Source organism: Saccopteryx bilineata, chromosome 5 (genome assembly GCF_036850765.1).
Source record: "Saccopteryx bilineata isolate mSacBil1 chromosome 5, mSacBil1_pri_phased_curated, whole genome shotgun sequence".
NCBI lineage: Eukaryota > Metazoa > Chordata > Mammalia > Chiroptera > Emballonuridae > Saccopteryx > Saccopteryx bilineata.
Window position 1 is genome coordinate 57,278,176 of NC_089494.1, and position 20,954 is coordinate 57,299,129.

Sequence of the window (20,954 nt, forward strand, 5' to 3'; positions counted from 1 at the left end):
TTCCACTTCATATATTCTTGGGATTTCTTACAGAGCGTCTAACTCCACCAAGTTTCACTAGAAAGCTCTCAGAGACAGTAGAAGAAACAGAAGGGAATTCTTTCAAACTTGAGGGCCGTGTTGCTGGTTCCCAGCCTATAACTGTTGCGTGGTACAAGAATAATGTAGAGCTACATCCAACTTCTAACTGTGAAATCATATTCAAGAACAATGCACTGCTGCTGCAAGTCAAGAAAGCGGGCATGAACGATGCTGGTTTGTACACATGCAAAGTGTCAAATGATGCAGGCTCTGTCCTGTGTACATCTTCAGTTGTCATCAAAGGTTAGTTCTTTTCGTGGCCCTCAGGCCATTGTGTTTTTCTTCACTGCCCATGAAATAGTCATGTACATTTCTTCTTCAACTATGTTGACCAAGTAAGTCATAATAGGTATAAATACATATTGTTTAAGTGGCTTACCATACTTCCATATGTGTACTTAAAGTATATATTATTTGTACAGAGCTCAACTAAGTAGGGGTCACATATAGACAGACTGAAAATCTTAGCTGGTAGTTCTCATCCTGAAATTATCTCATATAGAAGTCAAAGTCTGCTTTAATATTCATGCATAAGTGACAACATACATTTTTAGGAAGTACATTTATTTTTATATACTGTATTCTTAAATTTTTATCATTGAATATTTTGTTAACTTTGTTATAAGTTATATCACATTTTGGAACATTCTCTTTACTAAGTATATTTCTAAAGGATTATTGTTTGACGTATGTTGTCTAAAGCTTTTAGCCTGTAAGTGAACATTAATCCTAGATAAAAGAGAATATTTGCTTAAAAAGAAAAAATAGGCAATCACTGTTTGATGCAGTGGTAGAGCATCAGCCCAGTATGTTGATGTCCTGGGTTCAATTCCTAGTCAGGGCACACAGGAGAAGCGCCCATCAGCTTCTCCATACCTCCCCCCTCTTGCTTCTCTCTCTCTCTCTCTCTTTTTCTCTGTCTCTCTCCTCCTCTTGCATCTTGTAGCTATGACTCGATTGGAACAAGTTGGCCCCAGGCACTAAGGATGGCTCCATGGGCTCCACCTCAGGCACTAAGAAGAGCTCAGTTGCTGAGCAATGGAGCAGGGCCCCAGATGGGCAGAGCATTGCCCCCTAGTGGGCTTGCTGGGTGGATCCCGGTCGGGGTGCATATGGGAATTTATCTCTGTCTCTCTTCTTCTCACTGAATTAAAGGAAAAAAAAGAAAGAAAGAAAAATAAAAAATAGATGAATGATATTAATGCATATCATTATGGAAGGTGTATTTAAATACTTAGTCATAGCTTGAGGCAAAAAAGTAGAATTTATTGTTTAAGGGGATCTACTCAACCTGACCCTCTGACTGTAATGAAGTTACCCAGATGATTATGATGCAGATTCACTAGAACCATTTTAGAAATTAACCTCCTGAAAGCAGGTTGGAATTCACTACCAACTCTGCTGATGTAGTTGGTCATAGGAGGGTGCACAGATAATAGGTTAATATCACTAATAGGCTAATATCATTGAGTTGTCTTGTTTTGGTCTTAAAATTCAAATTTTTCACTCATTTAATAAGATTTAAGTCCATTAAGTTAAAACATCAATAGCAAAATGAAAAGTATGTGCCTGGCAGTGGCTTATATTCATGATTTGCATTTCTGGTGTTTTCACCATTAAGTAGATAAAACTTCTTATAGAATTCAGAGGCTATTTATCTACAGAGTTTAAAAAAAGAGTAGATGTCATAAGTTTTAATCTTTACAATCATGAATATTGCTTTATTCTTATATATAGATCTCAGAACCACTGGCTAAAATTATTGCATAACACTGAGTTGTGCATGGCCTTTGTATCGTGTTGTGTTCTTCATTGATTTTCACTTGCACACTGAACTTCAACTAATAATTCCTTTAGGCAAAGACTGGGTTTTATATGCTACTATAGCTGCATTTAATAGCCAAAATGAACATCAGAGAAAAATCACATATTAAGATATGGACTCATGGATTACTCAAATGTTGGCTTTCTTTCCCAGAGGATAGGAGGAATTGCTGATCTAGATGAGCATTAGAATTCCTCATTAAGCCCTTAGATTTTAGAGTTCAGTGAAATTGCGGCTATAACCAGGTATGAGTGAGTCAGTAGTGTGCACAGAAATTATAATAACCAACAGTGTAATGTCTTAGGGCACAGATGTTTGGGAGATTTATGGCCAGCATGGCATCTGTTCTTTGCTTGTTTTAAATCCTTTATCTTTTTTATTTTTTAATTCAACCAACGTAACTATTGACTTCAGAGAGAAATCAACCAGGGCACATGATTCAGCAAGCAGCATTACCTGTTAGAGGCAAAACCTGTTTGCCTTTTAGAACTTAATATTTATTTGCCTTTACGTTCCTTTTGTGTTCCTTTTTATTTTATGTTTTAAAATGCCCTTTAAATTCCAGAACCTAAGAAGCCACCTGTGTTTGATCAGCACCTTAGTCCAGTAACAGTGAGTGAAGGAGAATTCGTGCAGCTCAGCTGCCACGTTCAGGGTTCAGAGCCGATCAGGATCCAGTGGTTGAAGGCTGGCAGGGAACTGAAGCCTTCAGACAGATGCAACTTCAGCTTCGCAAACGGGACCGCTGTGCTGGAACTCAAAGATGTGGTCAAAGCCGATGCAGGAGATTACGTGTGTAAAGCTTCAAATGTGACTGGAAGTGACACTTCCAAAGCAAAAGTGACCGTTAAAGGTACAGATGCCTCTAAAGTATCATTCAGATTAAACCAACAACGACTTACACTTACTTGCTTTTTACAATTTAAATAAGAATAAAATTAGATTTTTATAAACATCAGTATTTTGCTCATTTGCAATTGATAGCCTCCTTATTATAATAGAAGTATTAGGTAATTTAATGGAAATAATTTCAATGAAAATTGTCTGAAATTGCCCCAAGTTCACCATCATATTTCTTGAACCTGTGTTCACCATATACAAGAGGGTAAAATTAAGTAAAGTTCCTAAATGATGCAGTAGTAATATGACATAAGGTAGTTTGGTGTCATCGCCCTGGCAGAAATCTGGATGATAAAGCCAAGTCTAGAGATATAAGACTAGAAAGCCCGGTGGTCATACGAAATGACTGCTGTTCTAGATATTATAAATTGTAATTAAAATGATTTGTGCAAAGGTGTCTGCTAATTCAAACTGAATTACCCAGGGCAGGCGGCGAGGACGCCCCTTTGCTTACTGCCCCACCGGGTTTCCCCCTTCTACTTGCTTAATTGCTTAAAGTAGAGTGCAATGAAGGAAACCACTGGTGGTACATTTCTTAAGAGCCACCGGTAGCTCAATAAATAAAGGTGATTTAAATAATAAAATGTTAATTCACATGTCAAAGATCTCTTTGTACACAACATTTCTTGTGTAGATCTTTCCATCATTTTTAAGCTCGCCTTGCAGAGGACCATCAATTATTTTTAATTTTATGTCCATTCTTTCATGAACTCTTGAACAGGCAACATAAAGTTGACCGTGTCCAAATGCAGGCTCAGGTAAAAAAAATGCCAACATGCTTAAGCGTTTGGCCCTGAGACTTATTGATAATCATAGCAAAGGCAAGTTTTACAGGAAATTGTCTACGTCTCAATTGAAACGGCAACCCTGTTTGAGATGGAGCCAAATCAATTCTTGGAATGACATGTATTTCACCTTTAGAGGAGCCAGTCAAAGACTTAGCTATTATGACATTATTTTTCAATTGGAGAACCTCTAGTCTTGTACCATTGCAAAGACCCCTTCTGGTGTTAAGATTTCTTAACAGCATAATAATTGCTCCAATCTTTAACCTCAATTTGTGAGATGGCATGCCAGAAGGTGGGACTATTTGAATGCCGTGGCAACTTCACCCCATTGGCTAGTACAGTTACGCAAGCAACCAATAAGCTATCGGCAACAAACAGACACTTAAGCCACATATAATAAAGATTTGATACTAATATGACTGTAGTTCAATTTACATGTGACAGCTACAATGAGTTATAAATGCATGTGAAACTGCTTTATCTTCTGTAATCCACTCTCATATATAATGAGTCCTAGAATGCATGGTATTTTTGATTCTACCACACTCCTAAAATTTCCTTTACAAAGTCAGTTATTTACTACAATTTTAAGGTAATGATGATACCAAAGCATGTAATGTGTTTTATAGACAAACCAACTGCCGTCCCAGCAGCTAAGAAAGCGACAGTAGACGGGAAACTCTTCTTCGTATCAGAACCTCAGAGTATCAGAGTGGTAGAAAGTAAGTACTTCATGAAAAGCACATCTTCATCAGTTTGGGACATTTTTACTACTGATTTAATTTTGCGAAAAGTGATTTGGGAAAATTTAGTTTTTATTCATTTGTTTTCATTATTCCTCAGAAACCACTGCAACATTCATTGCAAAAGTTGGCGGTGATCCAATTCCTAACGTGAAATGGACCAAAGGGAAATGGAGGCAACTGAACCAAGGAGGTCGCATTTCTATCCAGCAGAGTGGTGACGAGGCAAAGCTGGAGATCAGAGACACCACGAAGACTGACTCGGGCTTATACCGATGTGTTGCTTTTAATAAACATGGCGAAATTGAAAGTAATGTTAACCTACAGGTGGATGAAAGGAAGAAACAAGAGAAAATTGAAGGAGATCTTAGGGCAATGCTGAAAAAGTAAGTTTAATAAAAAAAATGTAATTTTCCACTCACAAAAGAGATCTCTCAAAAGGCATGGGCCATCCCCTCCAAAATTCAGATTGTGAAAGAACATAAACACATGGACATTTTAACAGAAAAAAATAAGCAAATATACAAATATTTGGGTGGAGGTTAGTGATCCATTAAGATCGATCTCTGAAAAATCATTAGAAAGTTTTGAAAATTATATTTTTCTTAAAATTTTAAACAAAGGAAATGACCTATATAGAAACCTGTCTGTGAAATTTTTTATTCTATGTATGATTTCTCATGCTTTAAATCATTTTCTAGATCAACTATTTTGAACATTTTTATAATTACCAATAATTTCAAGATAATTTATGTTTCAACATAATTATTAGATTATTACATTAATCAACATTTAATTTCCACATACTTTTCTCATGACATGATTTACCCCTTATTAATGCTTCCTATTGCTGTTATTTCTTTTCTTGTAATTCTTTCATTAGCCTCTTCAGTTGTAAAGTTTATAAAAATGTTCTGCTATTCTTTCCTTCTTAATAAAACTCTTTGATCAAATTTCTGGACTTTATAACAATGTTACAATCTCAATGTACTCCATTTCCACACTCACTTTTAATTGTTTCACAGTTAACATGATAAAATTAATATTTCTTGTGTAAAGGACACAGAACAATTCCTTTGTGAGAAAAAAATCTTATAATGACATTTATAATCTCGGAATGATAGATAATTCAAAATAAGTAGAAGACAGGTGATTTATGTTTATTTCTTATTTTACTTAGGACTCCAGCCTTAAAGAGAGGATCTGGGGAAGAAGAAGAAATCGATATCCTAGAACTCCTCAAAAATGTTGATCCTAAAGAATATGAAAAATATGCTCGCATGTATGGAATCACTGACTTCCGCGGTCTTCTTCAGGCATTTGAACTGCTAAAACAAAGTCAAGAAGAAGAAACACATAGATTGGTATGATCTTTTGTAGATAGTATCACCTTTAAGAATTCACATCTGAAACCTCTAATATATGTTTTGAATTTCCAGAACCCTACACCTGTTTAAAAGATCATTTAATATAACCTAAGCATCATCAAGAATGGAAACCGAATATAATCATGAATCCTCTAATTCAAATTTTATTTCATATGTAACATTTATCCTTTTTTTTTTCTTCTCAGGAAATTGAGGAAGTAGAGAAGTCAGAGAAGGAAGAAAAAGAATTTGAAGAACTTGTATCATTTATTCAGCAAAGACTGTCACAGACAGAGGTAAATTAAGGATGCTAGCAATAAAGTGAAAACTATTAGGGATTCTAACCGAAGGAATGACTAATGCATTTTAATTCTTTATTCTCTTAAGCCTGTCACTCTGATCAAGGATATTGAAAACCAGACAGTTTTGAAAGATAACGATGCTGTGTTTGAAATTGACATTAAGATTAATTATCCAGAAATCAAGCTGTCATGGTACAAAGGGACCGTAAAACTGGAACCCAGTGATAAGTTTGAAATAAGCATCGATGGTGATCGACAGACACTCAGAGTCAAAAACTGTCAACTGAAAGATCAGGGAAATTACAGACTGGTGTGTGGCCCACACATCGCTAGTGCTAAACTAACTGTAATTGGTAAGTAAAGAGTTTTACTTGAAAATAAAGCTGTGGGATTAATTCACTGTTGAGCATATCTGCCTATGATATTAAGGAAAATATGTGCTGTATCATACCAACAGAGCCCGCTTGGGAACGGCATCTGCAGGATGTTACTTTGAAAGAAGGCCAGACTTGCACCATGACATGCCAGTTTTCTGTGCCAAATGTTAAATCTGAATGGTTCAGAAATGGCCGAATCCTTAAACCCCAAGGTAGACATAAAACAGAAGTGGAACACAAAGTCCATAAACTGACCATTGCAGATGTTCGAGCAGAAGACCAGGGGCAATACACCTGCAAATATGAGGACCTCGAAACTTCTGCAGAGCTCAGGATTGAAGGTGGGTGGAAGACTGTGGCTGGAGTTATTGCAGCACAGGTAGAGGCGAGTGCTGTGCAGGACTGCTGCAGGCCGGTATCAAGCATGTCTCAGAGCGCTGCTGTGTTTTCACTTCCCAACACACATATTCAGAGCATTCGCTCGTGTCTCACCATTCATACAAAATCAAAAGGGAAATATTCACATGAGTGCCAGTTTTAGGCCAGAGGCAAATTTCAATCTAAGCTAAGGCATGACTTCCTAACTGGTAAATTTCACAATTCTGCTAAATTCAATAAATCTTTTCGATTGTAAATTTCGTAATTCTCACATTCATGATTCTGACTCCCAGAAAGAAATCTTAGGAAGGAGCAGATTTCATGGCTATATATCTAGAAGATTGAATATTTTGTTTGTAGAAATTAATTTGACTCTTTCTGAATGAAACTTTGTAGAAAAAATGAACAGAATTTATGTGTGATTATTAGTTATTTTTTAAAAATAATTATTTCATGTGAGGATTATATTCCAACCTTCTGAATTCCTGAAGTAAAGTGAAAACCCAAGATTTAGAAACAAAAATATTTATTTTCTAACCCTTTGTTTATATGCATTATCTGAAGTTACCTTTGGACTGTATTGAGCAACATTTTAACTAGAATGCATTTTAACTAGAATGATAGCATTGACTTCCAGTTCAGTTTTTGATGCCCATTTATAGTTGCTGAAATATGACTATATGACTTCTTATATACATACGTGTTTCAACATCTCTGGCTTGCTTTACAATGAATACCAATGCCTGATTGTATTTTAAGGTTAAAAAATTTTAAACTGTTTTCATTTTAAAGGATCCAGTTGAAACCATTCATTTTTTTTTTCAAGATAGAGAGAGATACAGATAGGGACAGACAGACAGGAAGGGAGAGAGATGAGAAGCATCAATTCTTCACTGGGGCACCTTGGTTGTTCATTGATTGCTTTCTTATATGTGCCTTGATGGGTGGGGGGTGGCTGCAGCAGAGTGAATGACCCCTTGTTCAAGCCAGCAACCCTGAGTTCAAGCTAGCCACCGTGGGATCATGTTTATGATCCCACGCTCAAGCCAGCCACTCCTTGCTCAAGCTGGTTAGCCAGTACCCAAGCCAGGCAACCTTGGGGTTTAGTACCTGGATCCTCTGTGTCCTAATCCAATGCTCTATCCACTGAGCCACCAACTGGTGACCTGTGGTGGGTCAGTGGATAAAGTGTTGACCTGGATCCCTAAGGTCACCAGTTCAAAACCCTGGGCTTGCCTGGTCAAGGCACATATGGGAGTTGATGCTTCCTGCTCCTCCTCTCTTCTCTCTCTCTCTCTCTTTCTCTCTCTCTCTCTCCTCTTTAAAATGAATAAATAAATAAAAATAATTTTTAAAAAACCATAAGGTCAAACTTAAAAAGAAAAAGAAACCATTTATCTTTTTAAAAACAATGCATATTTTACTATGATCCTGCCAGATAAAAGCTAAGCAGGGTGCATATGACACCTAAGGTGTTCATGATGCTGTCCCACATTGTCTGGACTTCCAGATAAAATTTTACGCAAATGTTCAGCCACTCTCCTACCAAGCCCCCTGCCGTGCTCAGGGGCAGTCTCCTTCAGCACGCCCACAGGTGCTATGGAGCATGTTTTAGAACTCTTCAAAATGAATCTTAAAAATTTAGAAGTGCATATTTCTTATTGAATTTGAAATTATTTCACAAAGAAATTTATACATGTCAAATAGTAAACAGTTCTAGATCCTAAATAGCAAAATTATTTTACAGAAGAAAGAATTTCAAAAAAGAATATAGAGTAAAATTAACTTTATGTTTTCTTTATTTTGAACTTCCCATTTTTACTAATATTTTTTAAGTATCTTTTTACTTTTAGGTTATAAGCACCTTTGACAATTGCCTTCCTATAAATATTTTAAGGGCTTCATTATACTTTGCTACATTAATCCTATAGGAATACATTTAAGTATTAGGTTAATTTTTTTGTTTGTTTCTGATGTAAAGAAGTGCATCATCTTCTTGTTTTATATTTTCAGCTATTTTCCAATTCCCTAAAAGATGGGGAAAGCACGGTGAGAGAAATTTTCTATACAGTCTAACTGTGGCTCTTTTTGTATTTAAACAGCTGAACCAATTCAGTTTACAAAGCGTATACAGAACATTGTGGTGAGCGAGCATCAATCTGCCACCTTTGAATGTGAGGTGTCCTTTGATGATGCCATTGTTACGTGGTATAAAGGACCAACAGAACTGATTGAGAGCCAGAAATACAACTTTAGAAACGATGGTCGCTGCCACTATATGACCATCCATAACGTGACCCCAGATGATGAAGGTAATTTAATTGACAGTGTCCTTGTGTATATATAATACAAAACCTGTCTGTTTTATATATTTCTACTTGTTTACACGTACACTCTGTATTCTACATAGAATTGTTGTTTTTTAAGAAAGAGAAGTATAACTAATACATGCTATGTCTATATAAAGAAGTGTTGTTGACAATTATATTAGAAAACAAAAGTTTGCTGATTCTTTTCCTTAGGTGTCTATTCAGTAATCGCTCGACTGGAGCCAAGAGGAGAAGCGAGAAGCACAGCAGAGCTGTACTTGACAACTAAAGGTCAGAACACACCCCATTAAGGGCACATTGCAGTCTTTGGAACAAAACACCCTGCTGAGACAATTCTAAATATAAAAATGGTATTATTTTCTTTTGCAGAAATCAAATTTGAGATGAAGCCTCCTGGTAAGTTTATTTTTAAAAAAATCAATCCTTGCTAACAATACATTCAGTATAATTTTATAAATAAATAAGTCAAACCAAAATGTATACAAATATCTTTTTTTCAATAAATATTTTTTAGGGAAATAATACAAATGTTAGGCTTTGAGAGTGTGTGAAATTTGAGATAAGGTCTCATTCAACTGATATTTAGGATCATAACAAATGGTATGGCCACAGAACAAATATTTTCACAGAGAATACACTTGCCTGTATCACTGCATAGAAAACTCACCTATATATGGTTTGTGTCTATACATTAGGTTCCGCTGTTGGAAAAACCTAACAATCAAACACATCTTATTTATTAGTTGTCTAATAAATATATGTCTTTTCAGTCCCTCGATGCTTATCATTAAATGTCCCTTTTCAGATATTCCTGACTCCAGAGTTCCAATCCCTACCATGCCTATCAGAGCAGTGCCACCAGAAGGTAAGATCCAGGACCAAACACCTGGGCTCCAAGCAACACTGTCCTACCACTAAGGAATGACCAGTGCCCACCCACGGCAGAGAGCAGGGACAGATTCTTTCCTGTTGCGCTCATCACTGTGTAACTAAGATCAAAGCAAAAGAGTAGTGATAATTATAAATATATGCTCTTTTTATTTTATCTGGCTGATGAATTGGTACTATAGCACCTTTGAAGTACTGAAGGAAAATCATGAAACTGTTATGCTTCACACAAAATGGGAAATCAAACCATATAACTGGTGTTGGCATTTATTTTTTTCAGAAATCCCTCCTACAGTTGTTCCTCCTATTCCTCTCTTGCTACCATCACCTGAAGAAAAGAAACCGCCAGCAAAACGTGTTGAAGGTATTATATGTTTTCTACCTACATGTAAAAGTATGGAATTTAACTATTGCAGACCTGAAAAATACTGTTTAATACAACACATTGGCCCTCTAGTGATCAACAGGTTGGATTGCCTTTCAAAATATAAATTATTTCCTCTAAGTATTAACTAACTCAATGCATAAGACATGGGCCTATAAGTCTGAAAACACCAGACAAAACAATAACTATGCTTAATATTAAAATATTTTAATAGAATTACTTAAACATTAATGGCAAGCTGATTTCACATTTTATATTTTTCTACTATATATCAATAAGATAGTGCAACAATTTCTAGTGAAGCTTATGGAAATAAATAATAATACTTTACAGTCAAGTTGCAAATTACAGTTTATGTTGTGTTCTCAATTACAGTGTTAAATGCTCTTTAAAATTTATGATTTTGTTACAAAAATATGAATTAATATATTTTTAATAAATTTTCTTTTTTTAAAAGCTAAGGAATAAGCTCACAAGGAGCTCTTGAGTGTGCCAGGAAATTGCTTCTCTTAAATATATATTTCACTAAGTACTAGTTCTACCCCAAAAGAGTTGAGTTAAAATAATCAATAGGTTATCTGGGACTTGCTAGAGTTTGGGGGAGTTCAGAATTGCTGTCAGAATTTCCCCAGCATCATCAGAAAAAAATTCTGCATGTCCAAGTCACATTTTTTTATAGCCAAGCCACTACTACTATAACAGTTTTCAACATTTGACATGCTAATCCCGAATTATCTACTACAATTGGTGTTAAAAGCTTGAGCTATTTTTCAGCCAGGCTCAGGAGAAATTTAGTTTAAAACACCCACACCTTCCAGTTTTGTGGCTAAGACAATCCCAATAACGAAGAAAAGTATTTTTATAATTACATGAGCATAGTCAAATATATTCCATCTATGTCTGATAGCAAAGAGGAATAAAAGTTAAAAATCATAAATTAGATTTCCATTTATAGTTATGTCAGAAATAATAATTCATCTTAATGAATAATTTATTCTTTGAGTATCAGTGTCAACATGTCTAAGTTTAAGTGCTCACTGGGAAACTTGAGAAATTAAATCATATTTTAAATGTTGAAAACAAGGTTATTTATTCATGAATACTAGGACCTATAATCGAATTATGATTAGGGCCATGATCCAGATATAACATCAGCAACAACAAAAGAAAATTTCCAACATATATCTTAGCTAGGACTTTAATTTTACTAATTCACATGTTATTCTTTCCAACAAATTTTAAATGTTCTTCCCTAAGGGAAACAAAGATTAAAATGTGCGCCTTTTCTATTAATATCACTTAAGTTCATTCTTAATGTTTTGAAAACGTTAAGCAGGCATAAAATCAATTAAGATGTAAGATCACCCACATATTTTATCTCCCTCCAAAAACAATGTCTTCTGCATCCTTGTCCAAGATCGTACTGAAACAGGAATCTTACCGTAATGGCCCGAGTCTCTTGTTACCATCAAATCATATGAAAAAAGTATCTCTATAAACCTCACAGTTTCCAAAGTAACATTTTGGTTATTTACATCTGACACCTTATTTTTTTAGTGACCAAAAAAGCTGTAAAGAAAGATGCCAAAAAAGTTGTTGCAAAGCCCAAAGAAGAGGCACCACCACCTAAAGGTATTATAATTAATTGATCAAAATATGATCTTACTGCTTTTCCCTTGATTATTTTTTTTATCCCAAATAGTGGAGGGTGAAAGAAGGTAAGAGTTTTAATGCACAAAATGGTAGCTCTTCCTTCACTTGCTCTCACCCTCTTCTTTGACTCAGTCCCCATTTTCTCTTTCTCAGCTTTCTTACTTCTCCCCCATCCTCCTGTGTCTGCCCACAAACCCCAATGGCAACACCAGAGAATTCTTGTTATCTCTGAACGGTATACTGACTGTATAAAGAAGGCCTTGCCCTCTAGTCCAACAGCTGGTCTTGATCAAATGACACCAATAAAAGGTCAAGGGCTGATGTGAATTTCAGGTGGCTGCTCTATACCAATTCAGCAGCCTTCCTGGTTCATCTAAAGAAATGTCAATATTTGCAGGAAAAAAAGAATTCTTTTTGAAGAAGGATCAATTCAATTATTTGAATTTTTATATATCTTAGAATGTTTTTAGGAAAAGGGGAATGAAATGTCAGCAAATAGACAAATTTACATACTCATTGGGGTAAATTTATTTACTCATTGACTAAGATTAGAGTACCACCAACAAGAATGAGAATCAAGGGTCCCAGGGTACCAATCACTAGGACTTTTTTTCTGAGAGATCCTTGTGAAATATTATGGAATAAAAGAGAGCTCAAAAAACATGTCTATTTCCTGAACTTTACAGTTGATCATTGGAAAAAAATAAACATGCACTAATATTTAGCATTAGATATTGAATAGTCTTATGTTTCATGTTAATTTAAATTATTTTAAATCAACCTAAACTAAAATAAAATTTCAGATAGTCTATCCTGAATTTTCCTTAGTTTGGCATTGCATAGCATTTCACGTGAGCTAAATTTGGAAATGATGAAAGCACTTGGTGTATTAGTAGTAGTCACAGATTATACAAATGACTAACAAGGTTGCACTGGCTTAGTAAGCATTAAAAGATGCGTGATATAAAAATAAACATAAATTTTATTTTTTTTAAATCTCAGAAGTTGTTGAGAAGCCCCCGCCTCCTACTGCCTTAATTCCAGCAAAAGGTAAAGAAAAATAAGTATTCTTATTCTATTTACTTCTAAGATTGGCATCTCTGTTATGTATTCTTATTTTTACATAATAGGCTTCCAACTAAAGCTGTAGAGTTTCTTCCATTGGATTAAAACTAGCATTAGAGATGGTGGCTATTTCATATTGCTCCAATCCCAGGTAAAGAAACCCAGGCAGATGTTTATGCAGACCCAGTGCCATAGACACAGGAAAGGAAGTGGTGAAGGCTAGAAGGGGGAGGGGAGTCATCTCTTATTGATTTAATTGCAGCTAACACAAGTGTTTAAGATCATATAAATAATACTGGCCTTCAAAAGTTTTTAAAAGTTGTATTATAAAAGCAACTGACTGATTTGGCTACACAACTTTAAATATTATCTTTATCAAACTGGCTAGAGTCATATTTGATCGTCAAAAATGTAGCTCTGAAATTAGGATGTCTTTGAAAGTTAGAAATTTAAATAGAGACTAACTGCAGAAACATTAAATATATATGCAATAAAGTGATTAAACATTAAAATACTCCAGGGGAAGAAACTATAGGTTTTACAGACTGGAATGCCCATAAAACAATGGAAGATGTATTCATTTGAAAATATTTGCTGAATGCCATTTTTTTTTGCACTGAAACATTTCTCAAATTAAGAATAGAGTGTATCTTTTATTTTATTTTTTTATTAAGTGAGAGACAGAAAGGCAGGGAGGCAGGGAGGCGAGGCGAGGTCATGGAGCCACCCACAGTGCCTGGGGCCAAATTGCTGGAACCACTTGAGCCGTGGCTGTAGGAGGAGAGGTTGTTGTGGGGTGGGGGTTGAGAAGTAGATGGTCATTTCTCCTGGGTGCGTTGACTGGCAATCTAACCTGGGACTGCCACACGAAGGGCTGAGGCTCTACCACTGAGCAGACCGGCCAGGGCCTGAGTATATCTTAACACTCTTGATAGTATTCCATAGTCAACAAAAATTTAAATAAAACCAACACAAAGAAAACATTTTCAATATGATGCTAATGTAATATTTGACTTTCATTTAGTGAAGTAATTGTATAGCTATAATTGATATGCTAATATTATCATGTATTTTTTTGTTTATTTTAGCTCCTGAAATTATTGATGTATCCTCCAAGGCTGAAGAAGTGAAAATATCAACCATAACCAGAAAGAAAGAGGTTCAGAAAGAAAAAGAAGCTGTGTATGAAAAGAAGCAAGCAGTCTACGAGGAGAAGAAAGTTTACATAGAATCTATGGAAGAACCTTATGATGAGCTAGAAGTGGAACCATATGTGGAGCCAGCTGAAGAACCTTATTATGAAGAACCAGATGAAGATTATGAAGAGATCAAGGTAGAAGCTAAAAGGGAAGTTCATGAGGAATGGGAAGAAGATATTGAAGAAGGGCAGGAATACTATGAAAGGGAAGAAGGTTATGACGAAGGGGAGGAAGAATGGGAGGAGACTTACAGTGAAAGAGAAGTAATTCAAGTTCAAAAGGAGGTTTATGAAGGTATGTATTAATTGGGTGATTTTTTTCTTTAATTTTCCTCAGTTCATTATATTTCTAATTTTATACCCCGATTGGTAATAGATACAGATAAAATGATTATTTCCATTTTTTAAGCTTAGAAATCTTTAGAAACTTAATTTTAAAAAAGTTATTTTCTTCAGTTTCTTCCATGCTTTGACACTGTGGGTTGAACCATTTAGTCTTATTACAAAGATTAAATTCCAAGTGCTGTTTTCTAAAGCAGAAGTACAAATTTTGTTTTCACCTCCTTACTGCATCTCTGCTTTAGATCCCGCCTCTAAATACATCTTGAGAAATCATGTTAGCAATAAAGATCCCCCAAACAATACCCAATTATATGTTATTCTTAACTTATTACATTTACAATTTAAACAACCTATTAGAACTCACTTATTTAAGTACCCCTTCTAATCCTGTGTTTTTGTTAAAGAATCACATGAGAGAAAAATTCCAGAAAAAGTACCTGAAAAGAAGAAAACACCACCTCCTAAAGGTATGTAATTGGAATTGTTTAAATAAATCAAAGCATCAACATCATCATCACGGCTTGTTTGGCAAATCCATACAAATCACCAGTTCAATCCAATAGGCACAACTTCTTCTCTAAGCTCTACTATATCAATGCAGTTTTTTCAAAGCCTATCTACTCATTTAATGAAAAATAATTTTAATGATAAATAGATTGTTATGGTAAACAGAGAATAAAATACAACTAAAATACTGAGTACAGAAACTTTTACTTAAGGTTCAGAGCACCAACTTGTCTCTTTCTAAAAAAATTACATATATGTAAGTAATATATACACATATATAGAAAGAAAGCAGAACTATTTTAATAGCCATTCTAAAAGTACTGCAATTTCTTTAAAATACTTGCAGTTGTAAAGAAGCCAGTAGTTGAAAAAATTGAAAAGACTTCTCGAAGAATGGAGGAAGAAACAGTTCAAGTCACCAAAGGTATTATTTAAAACGCTTTTAGTATCATGTACACAAATAACCAGTTTACTGACATATATTTACGTTAGTTACTTATAGTCACCTAAACTAAGATATTTTAAAAATTTATGCCAAGCATTATTTTTCACAATATCAATATATTTGTACATATTTTTTAAGTACCCGAAGTTTCCAGGAAGATTGTTCCACAAAAACCTTCTCGGACTCCAGTGCAGGAAGAAGTTGTTGAAGTGAAAGGTATATATCTTTGTCTTTCAGCTACAAGTTTTAATTATTTTTAATGTATATGGATATGTATACATATATTACTAAACAATTCACAAGTCTGAAACCAAAATAAAAACATTCTTATATATACATTTTGTGTTGAGTAGCACAAATGTAAACTTAAGTAAATAACATTATCTTTGTTTCTAGTTTTGCTTTAGAATTGCATAACTTTTTAAAGGAAGGTTTTATATTTAATAAATAGTCTTCTAACATCACCATACAATGCATTCCATGTATAAAGTATTTCCCATGCCTTCATTAATATGGATAGACCCTAACAGATTTGGAAAAGCACCACATTACATATAAAGAAGTTGTGTCTATTTGATTCCCATTTAACAATGTTTGATAAAGTCTGCATGGGTTGTTTGTCCCTGTAGATCAAACATGATTTTATTTGGCCAATACTAAAATTGTTCTCAAGCTATCATATTAACCCACTCATTCTATGTGTAAACACTTAAGTACAGTGTGCCATTTATGTATTTGATCTGATGTAGAAAAAGAAATACTAATGTGAAATACTCTCTTTAAAGTACCAGCTGTGCATACAAAGAAGATGGTTATTTCAGAAGAGAAGATGTTCTTTGCTTCTCACACCGAGGAGGAGGTGTCAGTAACAGGTATAAGGCAAATTTGAATCTGGGGGCTCAAATAGAAGAGCTTTGGATGGATTTTCCCCTCTTCTTTTTATCTGATTTGTGATTATGTAGGCATCTCTGTCTCCTTGTAATTCTGTCATCTTTTCATTTCACATTTGACTCTATTTTAATTTGCATTTCAATATTTTTTATAAATTACAATTACCACCCATAATATGACATACCAGTAATTAAAATGTACATTCTTTTCAAGTCCCTGAGGTACAAAAGAAAACTGTTACCGAAGAGAAAATTCAGGTTGCTGTTTCCAAAAAGACTGAACCTCCACCAAAAGGTATTATTAATGATTCATTCCAAGTTTCTAAATCTTTTAAGAGTCACATAGTAAATGCCTGAATATGTTAATATTAAATAATAGATTTAGTCAGACAGCCAGTAGGCCTATAGCCATTGTGTACAAAGGGCACGATAGTGGATGGAAGACCACGCGGAGGGTACAGGAGTGGGGAATGAAAGTTACTGGAGGCTCTATTCACTGCTTCAGGGCACCTACTATCTAGTGACCAGCTATTTGGAGACTACCAACTCCCTAGAGCTGATGGTTACATTTTCAGGAATTTTGCAACCCAATGTTTAATACCTCTGTGATTGAAAGTTAAATGGCCCTGGTTGGTGGCTCAGTGGACAGAGCATCGGCCCAGTGTATGAATGTCCCAGGTTTGATTGCCAGTTAGGACGCACAGGAGAAGCGACCATCTGCTTCTCTCTCTCCCCCATCCTTTTCCCCCTTCTCTCCCTCTTCCCCTTCTGCAGCCAGTGGCTCATTCATTTGAGCATGGCCATAAGCACTGAGGATACCTCAGTTGGTCTGAGCGCATCAGCCTCAGGCACAAAAATAGCTCGGTACTGGAGCGTTGGCTCCAGATCCACCCAGCAACCCCAGTTGGGGAGTATGCAGGAGTCTGCCTCACTATTTCCCCTCCTCTCACCTAAAAATAAAACAATTATTTTAGATAATCTTACAATTAAATTATATTTTAAAAACTATGGTAATATTCAAACTTATTACTCCCTATTATACTGCCCTTTGCTATTACCTGTATTCCCAAGGCTGTTTACATCAGTTACACCACTGTGGTGGAAATACTAAATAATACTAAATAATGGTGTGCTACTGTGCATCTCTTCCCATCTCCACAACAGTGACACCACAGCTGGTAGCCAAGGTGGAAATATTTACTCCACAGTGATACTGGAACTCAGAAATTGGCAGCAGCTACAAATAGGGCTCTGCTACTCCCCCTACCCCACTCTGGCCACATTGTTAAACATTTAGGCTACTAAAAATATTTAAGGCTATCTAATGCTACTGTCCTAATGAAGCTGCTTTATGAAAAAGTTAAGTCTCTAAAATTAGTGTCTGAGGAACAAGCACTGGCACCTCTGAGGAAAGGGTGTTCCTAGGAAAGTGGTCTCCTACAGTTAAAGGTGAATAACAGTCACAACATATTGTAGTCAGTTATTCACTCATTTCTCCATTTCCCTTTACCCTTGTTTCTAACACATAATTTTCTTACATTCCACTGGTATAAAGCAGAAATGTCTACTCTGTTTTAATTGTCTTATAATGATATATGCCTTCTCAAAATGCACAATTTCTCAAAAATGGTGCATTCTTTTTAAAGTCCCTAAGAAAACAGTCCCAGAAGAAGTGGTTCCTGTTCCCATTCCTAAAAAGGTGGAGCCCCCACCAGCCAAAGGTAGAATAATATTTTTGGAAAAAATGTCTTAATGTTTGTCTTGTATTTTTTCTGTGAGATCTGTATATTAACAAAAAAGCATCTATAAAACATCAGTAATATGTTTAATTTCATGTATGTTGAGCTCATTAATTTGTGGTAAGATGTTAATAAATTGGTAACAATTTTAACTATAGACTATGTTAAATGGGTTTTTGTCAGCTTCATGTAATGTATGTAATGTCTCTATAGTATTAATGTATTAGGCATACATTTTCATCGCAAGTAGAGCATATAAAATTACTCCCTAAATTCTTACACTCTTACTGAGGAGCTATGCTTGAATGTAATCTTTAATATCTCAGAAAGAGACTAGAAATTCTCAACATTTTTTCAACAATGGTATCTTTAAAGTTCCTGAAGTTCCCAAGAAACCTGTGCCAGAGGAGAAGAAAAAGCCTGTTCTTATACCCAAGAAGGAACCTGTCACTCCCCCAAAAGGTACACCAGACTGATCATGAGTAACCCTTTGCCCCAAATGCCAGTTCCTTGCTTTATGTGGTTCTTTATACATACTGTGCTCTCTTTCTATTTTATGTCTTACATGCTTCATGTGTCTTTCATTTGTTTGTCAGCTTTAGGAGTCGTGCTCTTGACATACATTATTTAAGATATTGAGCATTCCAAAGGTACCACCAAAGAGTGTTTTTAGAAGAAGGAACTATTATCAGACAGCTATCTTAAATTTATAATATATTCCCTCTCTTAGAAAAAGAAGAAATATTTGCAAATTCACTGTCTACAGGCATGTTTCTGGGGAAAAGTTTTACTCCTCATCCATGTGACCATTTATTAATTAAAAGAAAAGGTGTTGTGAGTTTTGACAAGATACAAAGACTGACAAGTGTAGAATATTTGGCAGAACTGAAGGTTAGCTAGGTGACGATGTACACAGTGCTGCTGGTAACTGCCATTCTTCTGAAAAGTCAGTGCTCTGAAGTCTTCAACAGATAGAAATATATTGATTTTTGACATTTACTTTCACCATATTTCTTGAGATATTAACTTAACATCAATATTTGTCATAAATGTTGCAATTATCTAATTAGCTAGGGGACCTGTCGGATAGGTATATTCAGATTCAAATGTGCTAACCCCATGTTTTGACTGTCTAGATTTGGTGTTTATTTTGTTGTTTTGGTTTGGCTTGGTTTGGTTTTTGGTGATAAAAGACACGACTTTATGGAGGCAGTGAAGCTACAAACTGCATATATCTGGTCAGTTATAGAGAAATTCAGTAAGAATCCATCATCAACTAATTTTGGGGAAATCAAGCTTACTGAAATCATACATTTTAAGTAGTTCCCATTTGCCTGACTTCCCAGTGTTTCCATTTTCTTCCTAAATCTAATTTGCTTCTTTTTTTTTTTTATCAAACCCTTGGCTCTTTTAGAATTCTGGGACTTTATTTAATTAAGTGATTTTTAAAGAATGATTTCTAATGATCTAATCATTAAAACAATGATTACATAAAAATAAAATATAATGATTACAATTAAAAAGTGACAAAGCAGCATATCTGTTTCTAAATAAACAAATATACAGTTTTATATATATATATATGTATAATCACCCCATATGTAAATAATAGAATTCATACACACATAAGTATGTATCTGCATAATGACATCAAGATTTTACAAAGGCAAGTACAGAGGCGTAGGGGTTCACAAAAACTTCTATCTTTTTTAAAAAGAAAATAATTGTCAATAATGCAGGCTCTTAAAATACATGTCAATTAAAAATTCATGTCAATTCAATTCAAATACATGTCAATTAAAAATTCTTAGAATATATAAACTAAACCACTGTAAACTTTTGTTGGGTCAGAGACCCTGCTGAAAGCTATTGAGCCTCTTAGAGAAAAACACATATGCACATGCCCACAGAATTTTATACATGCAATTCTCCAAAGCTGTGGACACATGAATACCAAATTAAGGGACTTACTCTAGAAGAATAGTGTTTCTGACTTTGTATACATTACAAGGGCATAAAAAAATCGAAGAGAAAAGGGAAAAATGTAACATATAGATACAACTATCCTAAAGAGTTCTTAGTGTAAAATAGATATATTACACCCGTTGTCATATAGATTCCATTTTTCAATACAAAGCATAAAGAGATTTTTATATACTACATTCACACTCTATAATAACTAAAAAATTTGTTTTTATCAAAAGCATATCACTATCTAAAGGAATAATGAATCCTGTACACTTCCTTCTGTGTATTTATTTACCTTATTTTTAATTGTCTAACTGCCTCTGTAACCTCACTTGGGGCATTTATCACATTGTGACCTTTATAACACTATAGTTTAATTTTATTCATTATTTTGCCAAAGCATAGAATATGAACTGCATAAAGACTTGTGTATGTGCCTATGTCCATTCATATGAGTGATATAACGTATCTGAACTGACATTATGTTTTAAAAACTTTAAGTCCCAGGGGTGCCAAAGAAACCTGTCCCTGAAGAAAAGATTCCTGTTCCTACTGCGAAGGAAAAGGAAGCTCCGGCGGCTAAAGGTACAGTGACTTAGGAAAGAAGTAAAAAAAAGTCCTATTTATACATCTTGAGTATAAAACTTTTCTGTGTTTAATTATCTGTTAATTTAGTTAGTTAAATTCAAAATGAGTGTTTTATGGTGTAAATGGGAATTCAACAAGTGTGTTTGTCCACCTACCTACTTTCTTAAAAAATAACTGTACATTAGCTACTTTGGA

At 34.9% G+C, this 20,954-nt stretch overlaps 1 protein-coding gene across 1 annotated transcript in view; it reads left to right on the forward strand.

The window, feature by feature from the left end:
• The window catches only part of TTN (titin), a 284,943-nt gene that overhangs the window by 102,259 nt on the left and 161,730 nt on the right, over positions 1-20,954 (forward strand). The window contains exons 97-120 of the mRNA XM_066233115.1: positions 34-324; positions 2,472-2,759; positions 4,224-4,316; positions 4,438-4,723; positions 5,518-5,701; positions 5,911-6,000; positions 6,092-6,359; positions 6,464-6,724; positions 8,864-9,073; positions 9,284-9,361; positions 9,461-9,487; positions 9,897-9,956; positions 10,260-10,343; positions 11,922-11,996; positions 13,020-13,067; positions 14,171-14,575; positions 15,027-15,089; positions 15,476-15,553; positions 15,713-15,790; positions 16,360-16,446; positions 16,679-16,759; positions 18,111-18,185; positions 18,579-18,665; positions 20,673-20,756. Coding sequence (XP_066089212.1) covers positions 34-324; positions 2,472-2,759; positions 4,224-4,316; positions 4,438-4,723; positions 5,518-5,701; positions 5,911-6,000; positions 6,092-6,359; positions 6,464-6,724; positions 8,864-9,073; positions 9,284-9,361; positions 9,461-9,487; positions 9,897-9,956; positions 10,260-10,343; positions 11,922-11,996; positions 13,020-13,067; positions 14,171-14,575; positions 15,027-15,089; positions 15,476-15,553; positions 15,713-15,790; positions 16,360-16,446; positions 16,679-16,759; positions 18,111-18,185; positions 18,579-18,665; positions 20,673-20,756 — 3,381 coding nt within the window. The remainder of the gene's footprint in view (positions 1-33; positions 325-2,471; positions 2,760-4,223; positions 4,317-4,437; positions 4,724-5,517; positions 5,702-5,910; positions 6,001-6,091; positions 6,360-6,463; positions 6,725-8,863; positions 9,074-9,283; positions 9,362-9,460; positions 9,488-9,896; positions 9,957-10,259; positions 10,344-11,921; positions 11,997-13,019; positions 13,068-14,170; positions 14,576-15,026; positions 15,090-15,475; positions 15,554-15,712; positions 15,791-16,359; positions 16,447-16,678; positions 16,760-18,110; positions 18,186-18,578; positions 18,666-20,672; positions 20,757-20,954) is intronic.